The sequence below is a fragment of the Salvia hispanica genome, chromosome 5, assembly GCF_023119035.1.
Source record: "Salvia hispanica cultivar TCC Black 2014 chromosome 5, UniMelb_Shisp_WGS_1.0, whole genome shotgun sequence".
NCBI classification, from domain to species: domain Eukaryota; kingdom Viridiplantae; phylum Streptophyta; class Magnoliopsida; order Lamiales; family Lamiaceae; genus Salvia; species Salvia hispanica.
Window position 1 is genome coordinate 12550714 of NC_062969.1, and position 21314 is coordinate 12572027.

Genomic DNA, 21314 nt, shown 5'->3' on the forward strand with positions numbered 1-21314 from the left:
TACTTGAATTTCCAACATATGTTATCAATGCAATTCCTTTACAGCTTTTTTCTGCCTTGGAGTAAGACTTTTTAAAGCATTCAAAAACTCCATCGGGGTGCGACGGCAATACAAATGGTTTGCCTTTTTTCCTCTAGGTTTTCTAGGCTCAACATCTTCACGGGCTGTACTGGTCTCTGCTTTGCCCTCGGCTAATCTATGCCGAAGCTTGTGGGCCAATGCGATTGGAAGAACATCGACTACCACTTCCTCAAAATCAACCCAATGCTGCTTAGTTGATGACCAAAAATAAGACACAACGATGTTTCACATAAGTATTCATTAATGCACAAATCTTGCTAATTAATGTTAAAAAATGAATAAATAATGCAAAAATTTAAATTTAACCAATGTATAGTTTAACTTATATCCTAATGCTTAGACATCATTAATAAATAATGTACAATATCAACCAAATAATTCATAAATTTAACCCAATAATGTACTTCTGTCAAATGCATACAAAAAAATGCAACATACTGCTTAGTAATGTACAGCATCACACAAATAATGTGTCAAACCAAACAAATAATGCAAAAAATGAACTGATATATTGTTTCACATCTGGATAAAGAATGTAATACATAAATCTGCTTAAATAATGTCTCACTTTTACACAGAACAATGTAATGATTTCCAAAGAATTATAATGTGTCAAACCAAGCAAATAATGCAAAAAATGAACAAAGACACCTACTCAAACACACCAACACTTCGGGGGACAGCCAAAACTTAGCAGAACTCGTAGCATACTATGAAACCAATACATTTAACTTAAAAACACAACATAATGTACACCAACATCTAATATAATGTACACACATTACATGCTTAATTAGATTACTCACCTGCATTCGGTGTTGGTTGTGTTTTAAACGGCCTTCCTCTCTTCGACATGGTTATCCTGTTATTCTGACCAACAAACACAACACAATAAGATTTCTACAACATCGAGAAACACACAATTGTTTGGGCAATAATTAACTATAAAAGACAATAATTCCTAGAACCCTAACCAAAAATGTAAACCTTGTACAGGAAAAACTACACCACCAAGAAATGGTAAGAGTGTATAGGATAAATAAAATCGATCGTAGCCCAAATCTAGAACTCGAATTTACTAAAAGGTTGAATAACGAACAAAAAACAAAAATACATGAACAAGCAGTAGCGATTTTCAAAAATGTCGACCAAATGTGTGACAAAATCGTCACTGTTTTTAGTTGAAAACTCTGAATCGACGACTATATGATGTTTTTCCGACTACAAACGACATTGAAACTGGTATAGTACCAAAAATTGAAGCTTTTAGAACCCTACCTTGTTGTCGATTCAAAACCTCCCCCCGATTACAACGTTGCTTCGTCGCCCAAGGATGTTACGCCGACAGCAGTCGACTATTCTAGTGGAGATTCTCCCAATTTAGCGGCGGCTAGGGTTCACAAATGAATGGAAATGGGAGAGAAAGGGTTTTGATCGTGGGTTGAGGGAAGAGAGAGGTATTGTGAGAGAGAGAGACTGATTGGATGGAAGGTCAATCTGTTTCAATTAATATCCCGCTGATATCGCGCCTTCCGTTTTGTAACGCGTGGGATCCATTGTTGTTTTACAGCTTTACCCTTATAATGCACAAAAATGAACTAATAATGCAACACGGGATCAGATCTACTCTTTTAATCTAGTCCGTCCATTCCATCCATCTAATAGTTGATATTAAGAAGGAAATAGTATCTAAAGGGGTAAAAGGAGCTTAATGCTCCCCTATATATATATATATATTTTGGTAAAGTATATGCTAAATATTTTTTAATTGAAGTGGTCTATTTCCCATCAGTTTAGAATTTTGATTTTGTCAGAGTCTGGTGGCAGGACACTTCCAAAACTTGGTGGTTGATATTTATTTATTTTATTAACCCTACGATAATTAATATGTTGAGTATCTATATGTAATTGTCTTTAGATTGTGACATTATAGTTAATAAGTTAAAGATGTAATAGTACAATGAGACAAAACGTAATAAGGAATATTAAATAAACACAAAACCCAACAAATGAAAACGCTGTTGATAGAAAAAATACCGCTTCTTCCTTCAAGATATCAATGAATTACATGGTTTAAACCCATATTCACCAATGTCAGAAATGAAAATAATTAAATTAGTATATTGTGTAAATAAATGAAAATGAGCACGAAGAGTCCCATTATTTACAAATTTTGTGCTTAGATGTAAAGTCTCCATTGTCGAAATTTCAAAACGGATTACAAATGTAGCAATTCATAAGACATAAATTGATTAATTAATTTGAGATGAAATGAATATCACTACACATCTTCAGACATGCATAATCAACAGCCAACTAGATACATACATGTATGTTTTTTTTTCTAAAATATATTTATATTTTTGATCTCGAATAAAAAGGAAACATATTAAAACATTTAAAAAAGACAAAAAGGAAAGTAGAATTATATTTTTGATCTCGAATAAAAAGGAAACATATTAAAACATTTAAAAAAGACAAAAAGGAAAGTAGAAGAGATGTTCCACTACTGCACAATTGTTCTTCTTTCACGCCTTTGTATAATAGATGCATGTGCCGGACAAAATAAGCAGAAGGGATAATAAGTAATAACCATTTAAATCACGAAATTTAGTCAAATTTTGATCCGTTTCGTGAACTTTAAAATTAGAATATTAAACCATGAAGTTTCAATTTTTCTCAATTGTCTCATCCATGCATAAATCGACAACGCTCCAACAAAATAAGAAGAGAAATGAGTAAATAAATGAATAAAAAAGTAAAATAAAATACTTAGTACTAATAAAACATTTCGCTTTGAATATCGTCAAAAGACGACATTTTTTCATGGATGGGACAATATTTGAGAAAAAGTGAAACTTCATGATATAATTTTCCAATTTCAAAGTTCATGAGACAGACCAGAATTTGACCAAATTTTGTGATTTAAATGACTATTATATTTATCCCAAATATGTACTACCCCCCTATCATTAATAAATAGAAATGAAAGCTTTAAATTAACTGTGTGATAAGGTTACACAAACAAACACAAAACTTTGCATGTAATCGTAGAATATTTATAATGTAAACATGAAATGAAATAGTATATGGTAGAAAAAAGAGAAGTGGAAATGAAGGGAGGTAAAATGAGTGATGTGATGACAGAAGTATAGAGAGCACAAATGAGTGAAGATGCGAATGTGCATTTTGATCATCGGTGCTCTCTATCTTCTGTCAACAAATTAAACCTCCTCTCTTTCCCATTTCTCCTCTACTACAACACAACCCCATTATCAAACTTACCAACAAAATTCAACAATTATCACATATTGTGTGTGAGAGTGAAATTAGAGAGTGGTATTGTATGTCTCATTGACGAATTTGAGAGACGCCTGGAGTATTTATAGGATGAAAAAAGAGTGTGTGTGTGTGTGTGTGTGTGTTTTGGGGGGTGGGGTTAGGAATAGGGTATGAAGAAAAAGTAGAATCGATGTGGTTCGTTGTATCACTCTTCTGTTGGACGGATTGCATGTATATGCACTTGCTATAATTTCGTGCATGTCAATTACATTTCAACATGGAATAAATTAATTCAGATTTATATAATAATATGGCTAATTAATAGTACTCCATAACTCATCTCTGTATATATTGCTCAGGCAAATACAGACGATATATGTCACTTTTACAATTAATTTCAATTTATTTTAAAACTAGCACATTATCATGTCACCTTTATAGGTCCAACTACTTATTTTATGATTTAGATTTCGTAGAAAATTGAAAAATGAGAGCAAATGGTTAGTACGTGATAATAATTGAAGTGTTTTGATATGGTGGTTGAGTTAGTTTTGATTTGCTGTTTGTATGAAGATCAATTCAGCATGTACAAATTTCAATAATTCACCCCTCACAATTTGTTTACTCACAACAGTTTGATACTTAATTTATTTCAATTATGATATTTTTTTTATAGTGATGCATTTTTTCTCATGTAGTGCTAAGTCGTATTGAAGCGAAAGACTAGGCCCCATATGGATTGTTTTTTTGCAAACTATAAAAATCTTTGTTCTAGATAAAATGGTCCACTCTAAATTAAAATATACGAGTGATTATACGAACTAATTCAATGATTCTATATATTGACTAATATCCAGTTTAGCTTATTTTATCATTAATTTATGTTAACAGACCATTTCTGTTGCCTCTTCGTATTTTCGATTCAGTATAAATCTAATTTATGCTATTAATTTTTCATCATATATATACCAAAATATGATACTTAATTCAATGTCACATTCTTTAATTTTCCCAACCAAACTGCAAGAACGTGCTATCATATAGTACTACATACGGTTAATAACAAAGAAATATTAACCTAATATATAAAGTTGCCTTATTTTACAAAAGTTGGTTTGCCTATTATATCCCCAATTTATATTTTATCTGCATTATTAAATATACAAGAATCCCACTGCAATCAGCCATTCAAAATTCTAGAAATATTTTGATTAATACAATCATCAAAATGCAGTGCAAACCCAACTAAATTATTAACACTTGATTAAAATTGGATTATATAGTAAAATCCAATTTACGAACTGTTTTATTTTCTAATACCACCCAAGTCCCTAACCCTAGAAATCTAGAGAGCCAAGCTAATGCACCTTTTTCTCTTATGCATAAATAGTACTCCCTCGGCCTCCGTCTTCCATAATTTATCACCATTTGACCTGACACGGGTTTTAAGAAATGTAATAGAAAGTGGGTTGAAAAAGCTAGTGGCATATGAGTCATACTTTTATATATTAGTTTTATAATAAAATGTGAGTGTGAATGAGTTAGTGGAATATGAGGTCCACTACCAAAAATAATAAAAGTGAAATGTGACAAATTTTTAGGGACGGACGAAAAAGGAAATAGGTGACAAATTTTCAGAGACGGAGGGAGTAGTAGTAGTAGTAAATTACTCCCTCCGTCCACGATTAAGAGTCTCATTTCTAAATGGCACGGGTTTTAAGAAATGTTAAAAAAAGTGGATAGAAGAAAGTTAGTGGAATAGGGGTCCCACTTGTATATATTAGTTTTAAATGATATGTGAGTGGAATGAGTTAGTAGAATGTGAGTTATCTTTAACATTTATGATAATTATAAATCAGGACTCTTATTCGTGGACGGACTAAAATGGAAAAATAAAACTCTTATTCTGGAAAAGGGGGGAGTAGTTAACTTTTTCTTAAAACATTTATATATATATGGATGGTTGATTCGATCCAGAAAAAAATCTAGATACATTTATATATTCTGTCACTCACCCATTCCAAAAAGAAGTCGAGAATATGTGGTCTAAAAAAGTTGGCAAACCATATTTGGATAGTATTTTTATCTCAATCACAAATTGAACAATTCTGAAAAGCTCTATCTGATCTGCATCCACTTTTTAAAACTAACCAATCTATACTCGACAGCTTCACTATGCTTTCTGTATTCTTTGGAATTTGGATCTTCAAAAAAAATGCTATTGGCCTTTGTTCCAGTGGACAGGAGAAAGAGGGAATCAAAAATTTCAACCGTATCATATTTTTCATTTCAAAAGTAGTATATAATTTTATCTCCATCCTTAGGATGACAAATCGTGCGTGTTGAATTGTTATCGGTTCAATCTGTTAACAATACGATTCATTAAGAAAATCCTAAATCGAATACGACCCATTAAGAAAACCCTAAACCCGAACACGAACACGACCCGCTACCCTCAAACCCGAACACGACATGAACCCGACACGAACCCATTAACGACACGAACCACTTTGAATTAACACGGCACTATAACAACCCGATCTGATAACTACACGGTAAGAACCTGACAACGATTGCTATTGATTAACAATGATTAACAAAAGTTACAAAACCGTGAATCTGATAATTAAGAGTCTAACTAAAAATCTAAAATGTGATTAAACATATGATGAACAATAACATCAATAGCATATCAAAGAAATCCAATAAAATAAATAAATTTTAAAATACTAAAAATTAATAGTATTATGATATTATTTCTTAACGGGTAACCCCAACACGACACGAATCTTTCGTGTCCTTCATGCGTCGACTCGATAAGGACACGAACCCAATAAGCTTTGACCCAAGCTCATTAGTTTCGTGCGAATTTGTGTCGAGTTATTGTGTCGTGCCAAAAGTTGTCAGCCCTACCATCACTGCATACATAATATGTAACTTTATCAATCGTAAAAGTAATTTATACTAAGGTATAAGGACAAAATTAAATAAAATAAAAATAATAGATAATGTAATTAGCAGTGATCATGTTTTTTATTTTCAAATATACAACTATGTGAAAGTTTTTTTGAATTATGCTCAGGTTGACATAATTTAACAATAGAACGACAAGTCATCTCTTTGAATTATCAGTAAATTGCAATTTACCACTTGATGTGATTTTTTTAATCCATCCAATAATTCAATAAGCTAAGTTGACGTCACCTTATTTTGTGCAGTGGAACAATAATTTTGAAGAGTTGGGGGCGTTATGCAGAGAAACCTAAGTTACGTTAATTAATCCATAAGGAAAAGAAAATAAAAACGATAAAGTGCAATTTAGTTGATAAAACACTTTACAAGATCGAAAGTTTAAGTGATAATGGAAATTTATTAATTTTGAACACTTACTAGAAAAACGCTCAAAATTGAGGACACAATTTAGGATTAACCAAAAACATTACTCCTTGGGTATCCCAAAATAGTGCACCCAAGATCAATAATGAGGTCTTAGAAAAAAGAAAAAAAAATCCTAAAGTTTTGAACATTTTCTAAAAAACATTGAAAATTGGGGATATTTTTATTAATCATATCTCCCAAATTAGTGAAGAAACAATGGACCATGTATTATTATATTATGTAAAACGTGGATAAAAATAAGAGGATTGAATCCAGAAAATTGCATAAAAGAAGTGTGCACTAATTTGGAAACACCTCAAAATAGTAAAATATACCTTGGAGGTAGAGGAAGAAGTATTATATAAATAAGGAATTATTACTATTAAGCGAGATATTATTCTAAATATAGGATATTGCTTCACAGGATAAAAAAAAAGAATAAGAAAGAATGATTAGAGAATAACGATCAATAAAAAGAAGAAAGAATAAAGCAATTTCACATAAGCCCAAGTGAATATGTACACTACCTTATCCATTTGATTCTGGGCTTCTTTAAATGGGGCGGTTGTGGGCCCAATTTTATTTTATTCTTTCCACTCAGCCCTAAGGCCCCACACCTTTATTTCGAAAACTATACAAAATTGGCAAATTTATTCAAATAATGTGCTTTTCACCTTTGCAACTTTTATCTAATAAATATCTTCATTTTAGTTTTTTAAAATCATAATTTATTCGTTGTCAATTTTTGAAAGGAAGACGTTTATGATATTTAAGTAAATCATAAATATCTCACGATCTAATTATCATATAGTATAAGTGGAAGGAATTAGGAAGTAAACAATTCACATATACTATAACATACTAATAAATAGTAGTAAAACTTAGATACGTGTATAAAAGCATAAAACCAGCTCTTACAATATAAATATACACCCCAGTATGGATGATCTTGAATAATTGGCATTCCGAATATTCATGCAGTATATCGATATATTTGGGTAAAATTAAAATGCAATTATCCTGCACGGCTCATGATCACGATCACGGTCACGGTCACGAGCACGATCTCTCCCACTGATCTCCTCTACAGGTGTTGATCGATCTCTGCGATCCTCATGCCGAAACTGAGTGGTTTCTATTTCTTCAATATCACATTCGAACCTGTTTTCTTCCATCATTCTAATAAATGCATGTGTTGCCCAACCTACACCCCAGATTAATTCACTCATATTTAGGTCATGCATGGCTAATTTTATCATGATCAGACAGACCTCAAAATTTAAATTTAAATTTAATTATTTCATTGTTATGTTTAGTAATTAAAAGTAGTACTATAACACAACTAACAAAGACAATTTTCACATATAATCATTTATATCTTGATGTCAATTAAATTCTAGCATACTCACCATTATTGCAATTCGGGAATGGGAAAAACTGGAGATAGCAAATCGAAGAAACAACAATTCCTACATTAAGTGCAATGGCGACGGATTAGTACATGTATATGACACACAATTTGTAAAATCGGAATAATTAAAAGTTCGTGTATTTAGATGCAGGGTGACTGACCTAACATGGACCCAGTAAACACATCGGTCCAGTGATGCCAATAGTCGTCGACACGAGAAATAGCAACAAGCGCAGCAAACAAATAAGGAATAAGTACAATGCAAATCTTGGCCGCATGCCCTCTTTTATCAAACACTTTTATTTTCCCAGATAGATACCATGCCAGAAACCCTAACCCCGCAAATGACCCTGCACCATTTTCATTTTCCTAATTAAATTTCCATTATACATAATTTTTCTATAATTATTGAGTAATTTTGTTGCTACCAACATGCAGAATGGCCACTAGGAAAGCTTTTGTATCCCTCTTTTATAAGCTTCCGATCTCCGGTGCACATAACGTCCCCGTTGTTAGGGTTAAATATCTAGTCACACAACCATCATTCTTGTTAAGCATGTCCATTTGTGCATAACACTAAAAACCGTATTATGCGAAAATTGAATGTTCACATGATCACGCGGATTGAGCGGTTTCGCGTGATTGTGCAAATTCATGCAAAAATCAGAGGTATGTGTGATCACGAAAATTGAATGATTTTCACTTAGTTTGTCATGCGAAATCGCTCAATTTGCATGACCACTATTCAAATTTACCTCTTTTCATGTTCTATATTCGTAAAACAGTCTCATGACCAATTTGATATATATATTTTGATTAGTAGAAGAACGAATCAAAATATATCAAATTGGTCATGTCAGTCTTACGAATATTGACACGTAAAATGGTCTAACAATTACTCCGTATACATACCGCGATTCCATCGGGGAAGCACCGAAAGTAGAAGTTGGGGCGAGGTCGTCCAACAGCATCTTTTATGGAATCCGTTATGACTGCCGTGATAAGAACAGAATAAGCAAGCCCTAACATATCACAATTAATGAGTTAGCTATATATATACAACATCACAAATTAATAATCCTTTTTCTTGTTCCATTTATACACACATGCAAAAACTTACCAAGAATAGCATGGTGCAGATCATAAACATCCTTTCTTCGGTGGTAATAAATCAAAAACACCAAGCATGGCAAGATCACAGCATACACCTATCATATATATTCCCACAACCAATTCAATCACTTAGTTAATTAGAAACACCTAAAATTATTATGTATATATATAGACATACTGGGACAGCCCACATAGGGACGGTGTCTGGTATTTTGAGAGGGTATTTGAGGTCAGTCATGAGGTCGGAGCTTATGTAGCGATGGAAGGGCTCGATGATGTTGAGGCCGCCATCAATTCCGGCAAGGAGGAGCAGAATAAGCCAATCCTGCATATGCAGCCTTGCCAGCCTTGCTCCATGTGACTGCACCGTGTGCCGCACAAAGTTGCCCTCCCGCGGACTCATCGCACAATCTCATTCAACTACACAAAACTATACCAATTTTAAACCAGACATAGCAATACTAATTAATAAGCAATTAGTTGTATTTGAATGGAACACATTCTACCTTAAACTTTGAAATTTGATGTGTGATCTTGATTGCAACGAACACATGCATTTGCGTGTTCTGTTCCGTTCCAAGTACTCGATGATTAAACGACATTTCAACCCCAAAATATTGTATAAATATTTCCATTAAATATACCAAAAAAATCTCATCATAAATACACTAAATCACTAACGTATTCAATCATATATATACATTAGAAATAGACCAGTCACCTCCTTAAAGATGAGGGTTATCCAAGAATATATATATTCTTGGATAACCCTTTTCCCTTTTAAGACTTTGAAGGGGGTGAATGACCCATTTCTACACACAAAAATACAATACTATTCTGTAATGGCTATCATAACAACAATTACAAACATTTCGTCTCAAAAAAGTTTTCCTAATGATTCAAAAACTTTGGAAATATATGAATTCTTGGAATAACAAATACAACGAAACACAATTCTCCAGGGATGCATGCATGAGAACAAAACCATATCATAATCAAATTCAAATTTCCAGAAATGGAAGTTCGTGATCAAATGGAATTGGCATTGTTGAAATTAAGGACGTACCGTCGACAAAGGAGAAAACCCAAAAATAAACAGGAAATTCACTCGGATGTCTCGTGAATAAGGCCTCGCCAGTTTATAAGGAAAAACATCTTTAATAAATATGTATCATATGAAAATGAGTGATAAGAAAATATTGATGCATAACTCACCGATTTTTATCCACCATTCTTGTTGGATGTATTTTAACACTTTTTAAAGGAAGGATTTATAGGTATGAGAATCGAATTTGCGTAGAAAACATTGCAATGTCTCCATTGATCTAGCTCTATTTTATCCACAAGAAGATCATAGTTAAATAGACTTTTTAAACATAAATTCAATGAATATAAGTTTACTTGATATCGGACCACATTTATAACCTTATTGAACTCGAAAAAGGAAAATGCAAAATATTAATTTGAAGTCATTTTTTTTTTCTTTTTTTTACCTCTACTAAGCCTTAAAAGAGAGAAATTATCATTTTTACACTCGCTTTATTTCTTAATTATTTTATTGAATTGTGTTATGGAGTATAAATCAATAAGGGTTTCTTTATTTTAGTCCTTTTCTTTTGCTTCTTATCACTTCTTTTTATCTTTCTATTTCTTTCTATTGGTTCTAACTTAACCCTTATTTCTACTGGCCATTTTTATTACTTACCAGTTAGATTATTTTTTGTAATTGCCGAGAATTTAGTTAAACTTTAAGTATATCACTGAAAAATAGAAACACTAGTTTATGCTATAAATTATTTAATTGAAATAAAATTTAGTCGTACAAAATTATAGTTATAGTAAAATGTAATCTATTACAGTATATTATTAACATTAGATTTTGGGGGTGTAAGTTAGTTCTTTTTTGAGTTGGAAACAAAAAGTAAATATTCAAAAAACTTTTTGAGTTAGGAAGTAATTATGTCTTTTCCTTTTTTGTTCATTTTACAAATTATCATAGTCTCGGTAAATTAAAGCAAGAGGTGTAATAATGTAATATCAATTTTCTTTTCCTTTTTTGTTCAATTTCTGTCTTTTTTCACAAGTTGTGGTAGAGTTCATGATTATTATAAGTAATTAATTTCCGCGTGGTTAATAAATTGTTAAAATTTGCCAGACTTCCAGGATATAAATGCTATTCGACTTAACATTTTTATATAATAATAATAATTACATACTGATAAAACTCGAATATCAATATCTTTCATCTATCACACAACGAATTAATTTTGCAATTACAAATACAATAGTAGTGTATATTTCACAAGGTTATTAATTACTGTACTTATGTAAATGTTGCTGCTAGGTGGCAGTGAACAGGCCTTTGTCACTGTTAGTCTGTTTATTGGGCTAAGCCCAATGGGGCATCACATTTATTATAAATATGCCCAAATATGCTCCAACATGAGTAATCTTGACCTATAACTCTATTTATGGTCATATTAATGTGTACATTGATAGCGTAAAAGTGCTACATTGTACTAGTCGTTTAGTACACATAATCATTTTAGTAGATATATTAATGTTGATGATGGAATTATGAGCATTTGGGGTGTAAATGGGTTTAGTCTAGTTGGAGTATTCCAATATGCAAGACGAATTAATCAATATAATTGAGCTTCCAAGCTTAAAAATGCATGTTGAATTGATCAATTAAAACTATTTATTTTATTTGAAATATACTTTTAAATAAGATTAATTTTATTATATGACCCAACTATAATGGGCTAGTCGTTAGAATTTTGAGAATAGGGGTAATGGTCCCTAAACTTTGGTTCAATTTGGTATTTTTGACGAACTTAAACCATTTAATATAATGAATTTAAAATTTGTACCAAATTTTCCACGAGTTTGATTTCTCCTTAATTTAATTTTATATGACGCGGCGAATTATGTATGTGGGCAGACCGGTCAGTACACTGAACCTCCTCTAAATTTATTGATGATGGGCATGATTGGAGTCCATTTGCATCGCTTAACATTAAAAATGACTCCCAAATTTCTTAGATATTTCCAATCATAGAAAATTCACTACAAGATCTAAGTTCATGATTTTTGTGATCATGTTTAAGTTTATGGTAAATACCAAGTTTCGGACAAAATTTATTTTTAAAGTATATAAGAATCCCTAATATTTCATTGTATACCCAAAAATGTCACGTGCGTGAATTTTCTAATACAAAACTTTGAGAACCAAATGAAATTAATTGACAGTTAAATTGAACCCGTAATTATGAAATCATAGACAAGACGAACCAAATAATGCAAGGAATATATTGCGGACGACCAAGTATTCAGGAATTTAGTGTGAAGTTAGGTTTTCATATTTATTTTTGAAGAGTAGGTTATTTTCAATATAATAAGTAATATATAAAACACTAAATACAATAATAACAAAAGTAGTTGGAAATGTAAAGATCATTGGTCACTCTAAATTTGTCCCATCAATAATAACAAAAAGTAGTAATAATTATTGGAAGGTGTTATTCTTTAATGGCCAAACTAGAATATTGAATACTCATATTTCAAGAGGAACAAAAAAGCAAATAAATAATATACTCCCTCGTTATCTCACAAGCAAGACACTTTTTTTGCACATAATTTTAAAATTAATAGGAGTACGTAAAAAGTCAAGTGAAGAAAAAGTAAAGTATAAAAAAGAAAAATGAAAAGAATGATGAGAGAATAATAAAATAAGTAAGAGAAAAAAAAAGGTATATTATTACTATTTTTTATTAAAAAAGAGAAATTATTCATTTTAAGTAAAAAGAATAATAAATAATATTACCTCTGACTAGTTCATATTCATTTATGATAAATTTTTTTTCTTATCTTTTATTTTATTATTTATGAGCTTCAACATCAGTACATCATTTTAATTACTTTTTCTCCTTCTTTTTATTTTATCAATTACATAACTATGCTAATCCGAAATAATCTATTTATACGAGACGGAGTGAGTATTGTAATTCAATAGTTATATGAAGAGGGAGAGGGGGAACAATAGAGTGGCCCACCTAACCATCCAAGAAAAGTAAGCAATGACCATAACACAAAGTAACTCAATTAAAGATAGGGAGCCTCTAATATTATCTACTCCACTCCCCACCAATTAAGCAAAAGTTTTGTTCTTTCTTAGCCACACCCCCTTTTTGTGGTCTTTATATTATGTGCATCAAGTGTATAAAATATTTGAGCATTCCTCACTTTCTTTTCTTTTTGTCTTCCTAGTGGTCAAAGACTCTAGTGTATAACTATAACTGGTTTTCTTGATACATCTCAAAACCAATAAATAGCTAATTTCGTAGAATTTGAATTCACACATTTATCAGATTTCCATAATTATTTTCATTTTCTTTCTAATTTATTCTTCTACACAGAATTCCATAGAGAATTTACATAAATAACCTCACCTTCTGTCCTCACTCTCACACGCCAAATTCTTGTTTCTCTCTCTATCAGACACAGACATAGAGCTTCATTTCTAGTACTCTTGAGAAAAAAAAAATTAGTTTCTTCAAATTCCATCAACACCCCACTTGCCCACCTCTCCCCATTCTTCCTCCACTCCTTCCATCACACGCAATTCCAATTTTCCATCTCTCTCTCTCAAGAAGCCATGCCTACAGCGGCGGCGGAAACGGCGGAGCAAATTCGCCACAGGAAGCCCAGAAATCCCGACACAGATCCCAATTCCAGCCGCCCCAAAACCACCATATCCTCAATCCTCCTCTCCTCCAGCCCCAATTCCGACGCCGCCTCCAAGAAAAAGAACTTCTCCTCCGCCACATTCCGCGGCCTCGGCTGCGCCGCCTCGCCGCAGGTCTCAGTCCCCGCGGTCATAAGGACCTCGGCCAATTGGGAGGCCAAGAAGCTCAAGAAGAAGAGGCTCAAGACTAAGAAGACCGCCAATGATCAGCTTCCCATTCCCGGAAACCCCACCGCCATTAATACGCCGCTGCAATCCTCATCGTCTTCGCTCTCGCTCGCGTTGTCTTCTAGCTGCGTGGGCGCACCTGATGTCTGGTGCGGCGCCGGAATCGGCCTCAGCACCGACGCTGCCTCCGTCGATTGCGTCGTTTCGAGGAGGCCCTCGAGAGGGAAGGTTGATGGTAATGACAGAATCAACGCTATTGCTCCCAGAGAGGTAGCTTGTTTCCTTCCTGTATCTGTAAAATTAGAGCTTAATACGAACATTGTGACGCTAATTGATGCTAAAGATTGAAACTTTATTCTATTTTTGTGTCAAAATTCTGTGATTTCTGGTACTTGTTCAATCAGTTTCTGGGTGTGCAGGTGATCTAAAAATCTTGCAACCAAATACACGTAGCTTTCAGTGTTTCTAAGTTTTCACTTTCAAGCTAATTAATGTCATCATGACTAACTTGATTTGACAAATTTATGCCATCATGACTTGTTGAATTGGAGGAGACATCCAACTATTTTGTTTAATACATTTCAGGTGTCCACTTCAACGTTAGTTTGAATTTGAAGGCTGACAAACATGTGAAAATCAGAACAATTGAAAGTTGGTGTATTTCTAACCAATTTTTTTTTTCATTCATGTTCAAAACTAGAATTTGGTGAAAGTTTATGTATATAGACATAGTGTTTTTATCATCCTTAACTTGATGAGTTGTCTATGCATTTAGTTGCCTGTTTATACTATTTTGGTTTTGTTTGCAATTTCTAACCGCATGCCTATCTTTTAATCTGTGGTCTCTTTTGCTTGCTTGTATGATTAAGTTTGTTTATGTTCATTGCTTTACTTCTAATGCTTTTGTATTTCCTGTGTTGTATCGACTTGTTACACTAAAGTTACGTTATACAATGGGTTCAACTTTCTGTTGTTGATTGCCAGCGTTCGTACAACGTGAGGAGAATGGTTACCCCTGAAGACAACCCTTTCCTTGACTCTGATTCTTCTGTTGGACTAGCTCGTATTCGTTCTGATGTTACTGGATCTAGGCCTCATCATCGTCATGTCAGGCATGGCTTCCGTGAAGGACTTGGTGAGGTTAGTTTCTTCTTCCTTATTGTAGAGCGTAGTGTTCGCGTAGTGTTCTACTTCTCTGACGATAATGATGTTTCAGCTCCTATTACTTTTCAATGCTCATGACATAATGTAATTCAGAGTTTTTCAGATAGCATTTTACTCTGTCCGTACCCTAGCAAAATCTTATTTGGTTGTTAGTTTGCAAAATACTAGTACTACTGTTTTTTTCCCTATAATGAGTTATTGTGTTATCTACTTTAGTTACTATGGATATTATTAGAAATGGGCCACTCACCCTTAAAAGGCCTTATAAGGGGGAGGTTATCCATCCTTATATAGATGAGATAAGATCATCACCAAGTCGATGTGGGACGGAATTTTAGAGAATTTAACAGATATCATTCTACAGAGAGATTAGTGTATGTTTGATTTGGTGGATTGTCTAGTCTTATGATATGCCATTATTCGGTTGGATTGACCTGGCCCAATACTACTTTGTTTCTAGACAACGACACGTAAGACTAGTCTTGTCTAACGAATATTTTTATTTATTATAGTAAATTGATAGTGGGACATGGATGATAGGACATAGAGCTGGGCAGACCATCCCATCCGAATTTTGTATGTTGAAATAGTGCTGAAGAGTTTTGGACCATAACCTTAGAATAAGAAGTACTTGACGATAAGGGTTATCTTTTACCTCTCAGAAAAGCTAAATTATCATTTCATGATCAGATTGTATTATTTTGAATTTTGATAGTCTGTTTTTTGGTGGCAATCTTTCCAGTCGCTTACGACGTGCTTACGGCTGCAGACTGTAATGCTCCAAAACAGTCTCTTGATGGCTGGGAGACCAGACGGGCTCGACCGGTACAGGGACCTCAGACTCGACACAGACAACATGTCGTACGAGGTTTGTTTGTAACACGACAGTGTCTAGTTAGGCTTGCTATTGGTATTTGTGTTCTTGAAGTTCTGTTATCATCATGCAAACAGGAGTTACTGGAGCTCGGTGATAGGATCGGGTATGTGAGCACCGGACTGAAAGACGATGAGATAGCTCGTTGTTTGGGGACGGCCAAGCTTGCAACTTCGACTGATTTATCGTTGCAGTTTGCCTCGGAGATGGAGAGGAAATGCAGTATCTGCCAGGTTAGTTTCTCTCCGCTGCTGCAGTAGGCACGTAGTTTTATGCTCTCGTGCCCCACAGTGGATTCAAACCTGAGACCTCTGACCTCAGGCAGCCACTCTATGGCTAAGCCTACTGGCACACATTCCCTCGTGTTTTTTTGATGGTCTGTTTCGGTATTTTGCAGGAGGAATACGAAGCAGATGACGAGACGGGAAAGCTATACTGTGGACACTTCTATCACATCTACTGCATAAAGCAGTGGCTCCGGCAGAAGAGTAGCTGCCCGATTTGCAAAACATTGGTCGCGTCGCAAACTGAAGAAGAAGCTAAATAGGTTTGGCCTTTAAAATCTTGCTGCTGTTGCTGCTTCCGAATCTCTCTGTATAGATTCTGAAATCTTTGAAAACTGAGGGCATTCTTTTTTCTTTTTTTCTTCGTTTTTTTCATGTGGAAATTTGGTTCCTACATTTCTAGGATGCTAATTTTTTTTTCCTTCCAATTTTGCTAGTTGGCAAATTTGGTGTTGATTGAACTGTAAAATTCAAATCACCATAATCTATTCTTTACTTGTTTATGTACCTATCTGTCTGTGGATTGGTGGCTGAGTGAGGAGGTTGATGAATTATGCTATTAAAGTTGTATTGGAAACAAAGCCTTATTCTGTCATTTTTTATTTATTTATAGTAGTACTAGTTTTGTGTGCAAATGCAGTAGTTGTAACAACCAGTATTTTTTACTTTACCTTTTCTTGAATTATCATTTCTACTGCCAGTACTACAAAGGAACAAAAAAGCACATAAACAAAACTTGCAACTCTCAACCATTTTCCTCAAATGATGTCTTAAATTATGTTACACAAAGAAAACTGTGTAGAAGCAGCAGGAAAATAATCTTATCTACAGAGGACAGAAATGCCCTTGATGCTGGTGTTTTGTCATAATCCGACGTCTGGATTAGGAAAATTGCTCTCAAATCTTCTTGGCCTGGCACAATCTGATCGAACCCACCCAATTTTCTTGTTTACATTGTCGTACACGAACAGTAGACCTTGTAGCGATATATCTGAGTGAATGCCGATAGATACCAAAAACAAACAAAATGAAGGTTATAACAGATGGACAGACAGAAACTTGTTATTTCAACAATATATGTGATGTTGCTGTCAAATTCATCGAAGCATATTCTAGTTGATTTTCCATACCTCCAAGTATAAAAGTGGATCCATCGTGTACTTTATTTCCATTAAGGATGCCCAAGCACACGTTTCCCTTTCTCTGTAGCAGTTCAAGCACTGTTTTACATTGATTCTACAGTGGTAAATCTAGTAGAAGAAACATATAAAGATAATACTTACATTGATCACCAAGTACCCCTCTGGAGGTATTTGAAGCTTTCTGGAAAGGATCCACCACTTGCTTCTAAAATGAAGGTTTAATGGTTTGAATAACATTTTGACATCCTTCACGGACCTACAAAGATAAATTAGTAAAGCTTGTCTTAATCCGAACTTATCAGGGAAACGGTAAGATGTAACTCATGCATCTAAAAACTTAGCGAACTGTGACACAACTGAAATGCATAGAGACAAACAGCTTGAAAATGCTTCCCTGGATACTTATAAACATCACAGGCTTCGAATAGAGAGCTGTGTGTGCACAACAGAATAATTTTTCAGTCCAGGTAAGGAAGTCTCAATGAACTTGCAGTTGCTGACATCTTTGATTTCAATATAGGAGATAGAATATGTACTTAAAGCAATATGAATTCTGTTGTGACTCTCTATGTGAAGAACTATGAAAACAGTAAATGACCCATATGCCGCATGAGAAAAATGGGTCTCCAGTCGCTGACAGTTGAGATACACAAGTTTTCTACCAGAAAACCCAAAAATATTGTACCTTAAAGGGGATTTGGAACGCCAGCAAATAGGTAACGAAGTATCTGATGTGTCAAGGACAATGCTTTCACTGGAAATGTCATTAAGCTGATACCAAAAATTAATGGATAAATGCATATGAATGATGATAATTATGTTGTCTAAAGACCTTTGACAAGACACTCTAAAAAACTTACTGAAGTGACAAGATTGTTATATGCTTCTTCTGGGAAGTATGAATAGGAGCTGCCAGTATCAAAAATTATATTTCTCTGTCTGGCTTTAACATTACCCAAATCAATTTGTCTGCTCCCATAGTTCACTTCCATAATTTCTGCCTGATAAGAGTTCCTGGACATAGATTAAAATAGTCCTCGTTAATGAATGTGTCATCAAGAGAGACAGCAGCAAGCAATCTCAAGAAAAAGGGAACAAATCTACAATTAAAAGTCACATGGATGCATGATTAAAAGTAATATCAGTGAGAATAATTGAAAATTATTGCATTTTCAGCACCACTGAAAGATCACTTCGATTTTTTAGTGAGCTCAAGCCGATAATAAGCTGTGCGCCTGTGACTAGTTCACAGTACTTGCACTCACTCATTTTTCTGTTCATGTTTTATCGCTAACATGGTTACATCTTAAACATTTGGTAGAAGAATCTCTTGAAACTTATCTGCACTCACGAATCAAGGCTCTGAAGCATTGGTACCCATGCCATTTGTGAGTGGGGCACAAAGTCATCACCAAAGAACAAGTAACCACCACTGACGGTGTCAGTAGCAAGACAGTGTCCAATGATATTTTTAGTGATCCCTTCACTTGCTAACTGAGAAGGCAGACTGATCTTTGCTCTGCTAAGACTGAGAATTCCATCTGTCTTTCCCAGTGTGTTCAAAAGTAAACCTTGCTGGTCGTACGCGCAACTGAAATGCAACCATAGATCATAAATAAAGAGTTGCAATATTGTAAGCTCTGTTCACATAGAACTAGAAAATGTTACCCGAAAACAACTTTTGACTTGACTAAAGAACCATTTGCAATGTTTAGAGAAATCTCATCCCTAGCAAGCACTCCCATGGAGGAGCTGTGATCTGCATACTCTATTTCATAATCACACTGGAGGCAAGACTCACAGTGTTTGCTCATTTGGTTTTTTTGGAGTTCATGGCAGTAAGAATCCTTAGGTAATATGATGTTATCTTTCCCTGGCTTGTAGAAAGGATGAGCTCCCTGCAAAGCATTTATCTCTATGTGAGTATGTTCCATTATACAATGTTACAAAATTGGGTTGGAAGACAACTACTTCTAATCCATTTATATCATCCTTGATCACTCATTCTCCTATATCTAATGAAGCAATCAGAAGTACCTTGGCACAACTAGTGCAAGGAGCATCACACTGAACCCATGTTAAGTCACTCCCTGTATCTATATCAAGAAAGTAAGGTCTTGGAGGATTCCCAAAATGCAAGTATGTATAATACAGCCTGCAATGAAATAAAAACAATGCAATCCATCATTTTATTGCATCTTACATAAACAAAAATGATAAATAACTGAATCTGCATGAGAAACCGGCATTAAATCCAAAAGGAAAAACTTCTTAGTTTCTCAAAGATACGAGAATTTGCCACTATTGTTGGTTACTTATTTTTCTGCTCACTAATGATCTATTCTCTTTAATTGCCAAGACAATAGTATGTCAAGCTAGGAACTTCACAATAAGTTGAGCTAGCTTCCGACTTCAAGGAGCAGTAGCATTCAAGATATCATAACTATCAATGATGATACAGCTCATATATATACTAGAACAGATTTATAAAATTACAGAGTTACACTTCACTTTGGCCCATTCTTACACTACTCCAACCTTATCCCGATCCAAATTTGGGTACATTCCAGCTAATGATACAGCTTACATTCTCAGTTACATTTACACCAAATGGTTCACTAGTAATCTTGTATACTAGTTCCAAATTCTGATCAGTTGTAGTTGAACTAACCTTAAATTCTACATTCTGCACGCCATTAACATTGATATTTCACCTATCACATATAATTAATTTATGCACCACTTATAATCAATAAATTATATTCCAGAAAAGTATTTTTTGCAGTAGAAAAAAAGAAAACTCAAATTTGTTAACATCCATCAAACTCCAAGACTCTACAATAGAATCAAATCAAAATCATAAATACTCAGTCAAAGTTGATTGGTGACACATTAAACTAGTCAACGACTATCTAATCAAAAAGAGAAAAAGAAAAAAAGTGAAAAACTCAGTGTAACTAATCAGAAAACGATGAGTGAGTAATAACAAGACTTACCCATCAAGATAAATGTTACCTCCAACAGGTATAACAGAGGCAGAGTCAATCTTAGAAGTAGCAGACGCCGATTTCTTATTAATCTTGGGAGCACGCATCGGCATCGCACTATCCTTCAAACCCCTCAATCTCCCCAATTTGAGCTCAACATCACCGTTGCCTCCGTAAGGCTTCCGATACAAGGGGAACAGAAACGTAGTCCGCGACTTGTTTTTGTGATCACCGTCATCATCATCATCATTGTCAAAATCATCGCGCAACCGAAAGACTTCCTCCTGCGAGATTGAGCTCCAGCAGTACAAGGCGATGAAGCAGATGCAGAGAATCGGCAGAATAGTGCTCGGGCGGCGGTGGCTGAAATTCCCCAACGAAGACGGAGACTGACGACGCGGCGGCGGAGGAGAAGGATCGGTTGGTGGATGAGTTGATTGTGAAGTAGTAGAAGAAAAAGGATTATCGGAGAGAGTGAAGGCAGTGATGGTTTTACCAAAGGAAGGGTTGTCGGGAGGGGGTAGAGTGATGATGACTATGCCAGTAAGGTGAGGGGAGGGTTCATCAGTCTCGTCCGCCATCGCCAGTCTTTGTCTCTCTCTTCGATCAGAGTAGAGAGAGAGAGAGAGAGAGAAGGGCTTGACGAGTGAAGATTCAAACAACAGTAGCTGTATTTTTCATTG

The 21314-nt window shown here is 34.4% G+C and overlaps 3 protein-coding genes and 1 long non-coding RNA gene across 6 annotated transcripts; 1 reads left to right on the top strand and 3 right to left on the bottom strand.

The window, feature by feature from the left end:
• LOC125187819 lies at nucleotides 1-3415 on the bottom strand. Its single transcript, XR_007170672.1, has 3 exons — nucleotides 1360-3415; nucleotides 888-951; nucleotides 1-267 (listed from the first exon to the last, which is right to left on the bottom strand). It is a non-coding gene; the product is annotated as an uncharacterized LOC125187819 (long non-coding RNA).
• Nucleotides 3416-7613: 4198 nt separating this feature from the next.
• On the bottom strand, nucleotides 7614-10386 carry LOC125190836 (lipid phosphate phosphatase 2-like). 2 transcript variants are annotated; one of them, XM_048088241.1, is made up of 9 exons: nucleotides 10332-10386; nucleotides 9772-9831; nucleotides 9444-9685; nucleotides 9273-9360; nucleotides 9065-9174; nucleotides 8585-8678; nucleotides 8314-8502; nucleotides 8151-8210; nucleotides 7614-7945 (listed from the first exon to the last, which is right to left on the bottom strand). In XM_048088241.1, the coding sequence occupies exons 3-9, from the start codon at nucleotides 9666-9668 to the stop codon at nucleotides 7746-7748; spliced, it is 966 nt and encodes a 321-aa protein (XP_047944198.1). In that variant the 5' UTR covers nucleotides 9669-9685; nucleotides 9772-9831; nucleotides 10332-10386; the 3' UTR covers nucleotides 7614-7745. The 2 variants fall into 2 exon arrangements, with proteins under 2 accessions (XP_047944198.1, XP_047944199.1); XM_048088242.1 differs by lacking the exon at nucleotides 10332-10386 and having other exon boundaries at nucleotides 9444-9695.
• Nucleotides 10387-13660: 3274 nt separating this feature from the next.
• On the top strand, nucleotides 13661-17011 carry LOC125186218 (probable E3 ubiquitin-protein ligase HIP1). 2 transcript variants are annotated; one of them, XM_048082567.1, is made up of 5 exons: nucleotides 13661-14450; nucleotides 15165-15320; nucleotides 16114-16212; nucleotides 16296-16451; nucleotides 16616-17011. In XM_048082567.1, exons 1-5 carry the CDS (start codon nucleotides 13923-13925, stop codon nucleotides 16763-16765), a joined length of 1089 nt encoding a protein of 362 aa, XP_047938524.1. In that variant the 5' UTR covers nucleotides 13661-13922; the 3' UTR covers nucleotides 16766-17011. The 2 variants fall into 2 exon arrangements, with proteins under 2 accessions (XP_047938524.1, XP_047938523.1); XM_048082566.1 differs by having other exon boundaries at nucleotides 13701-14450; nucleotides 16087-16212.
• A 217-nt stretch (nucleotides 17012-17228) lies between these two features.
• On the bottom strand, nucleotides 17229-21314 carry LOC125186217 (aspartyl protease APCB1). Its single transcript, XM_048082565.1, has 9 exons — nucleotides 20641-21314; nucleotides 19682-19799; nucleotides 19313-19542; nucleotides 18996-19235; nucleotides 18505-18658; nucleotides 18330-18415; nucleotides 17786-17900; nucleotides 17633-17705; nucleotides 17229-17493 (listed from the first exon to the last, which is right to left on the bottom strand). Exons 1-9 carry the CDS (start codon nucleotides 21210-21212, stop codon nucleotides 17366-17368), a joined length of 1716 nt encoding a protein of 571 aa, XP_047938522.1. The 5' UTR covers nucleotides 21213-21314; the 3' UTR covers nucleotides 17229-17365.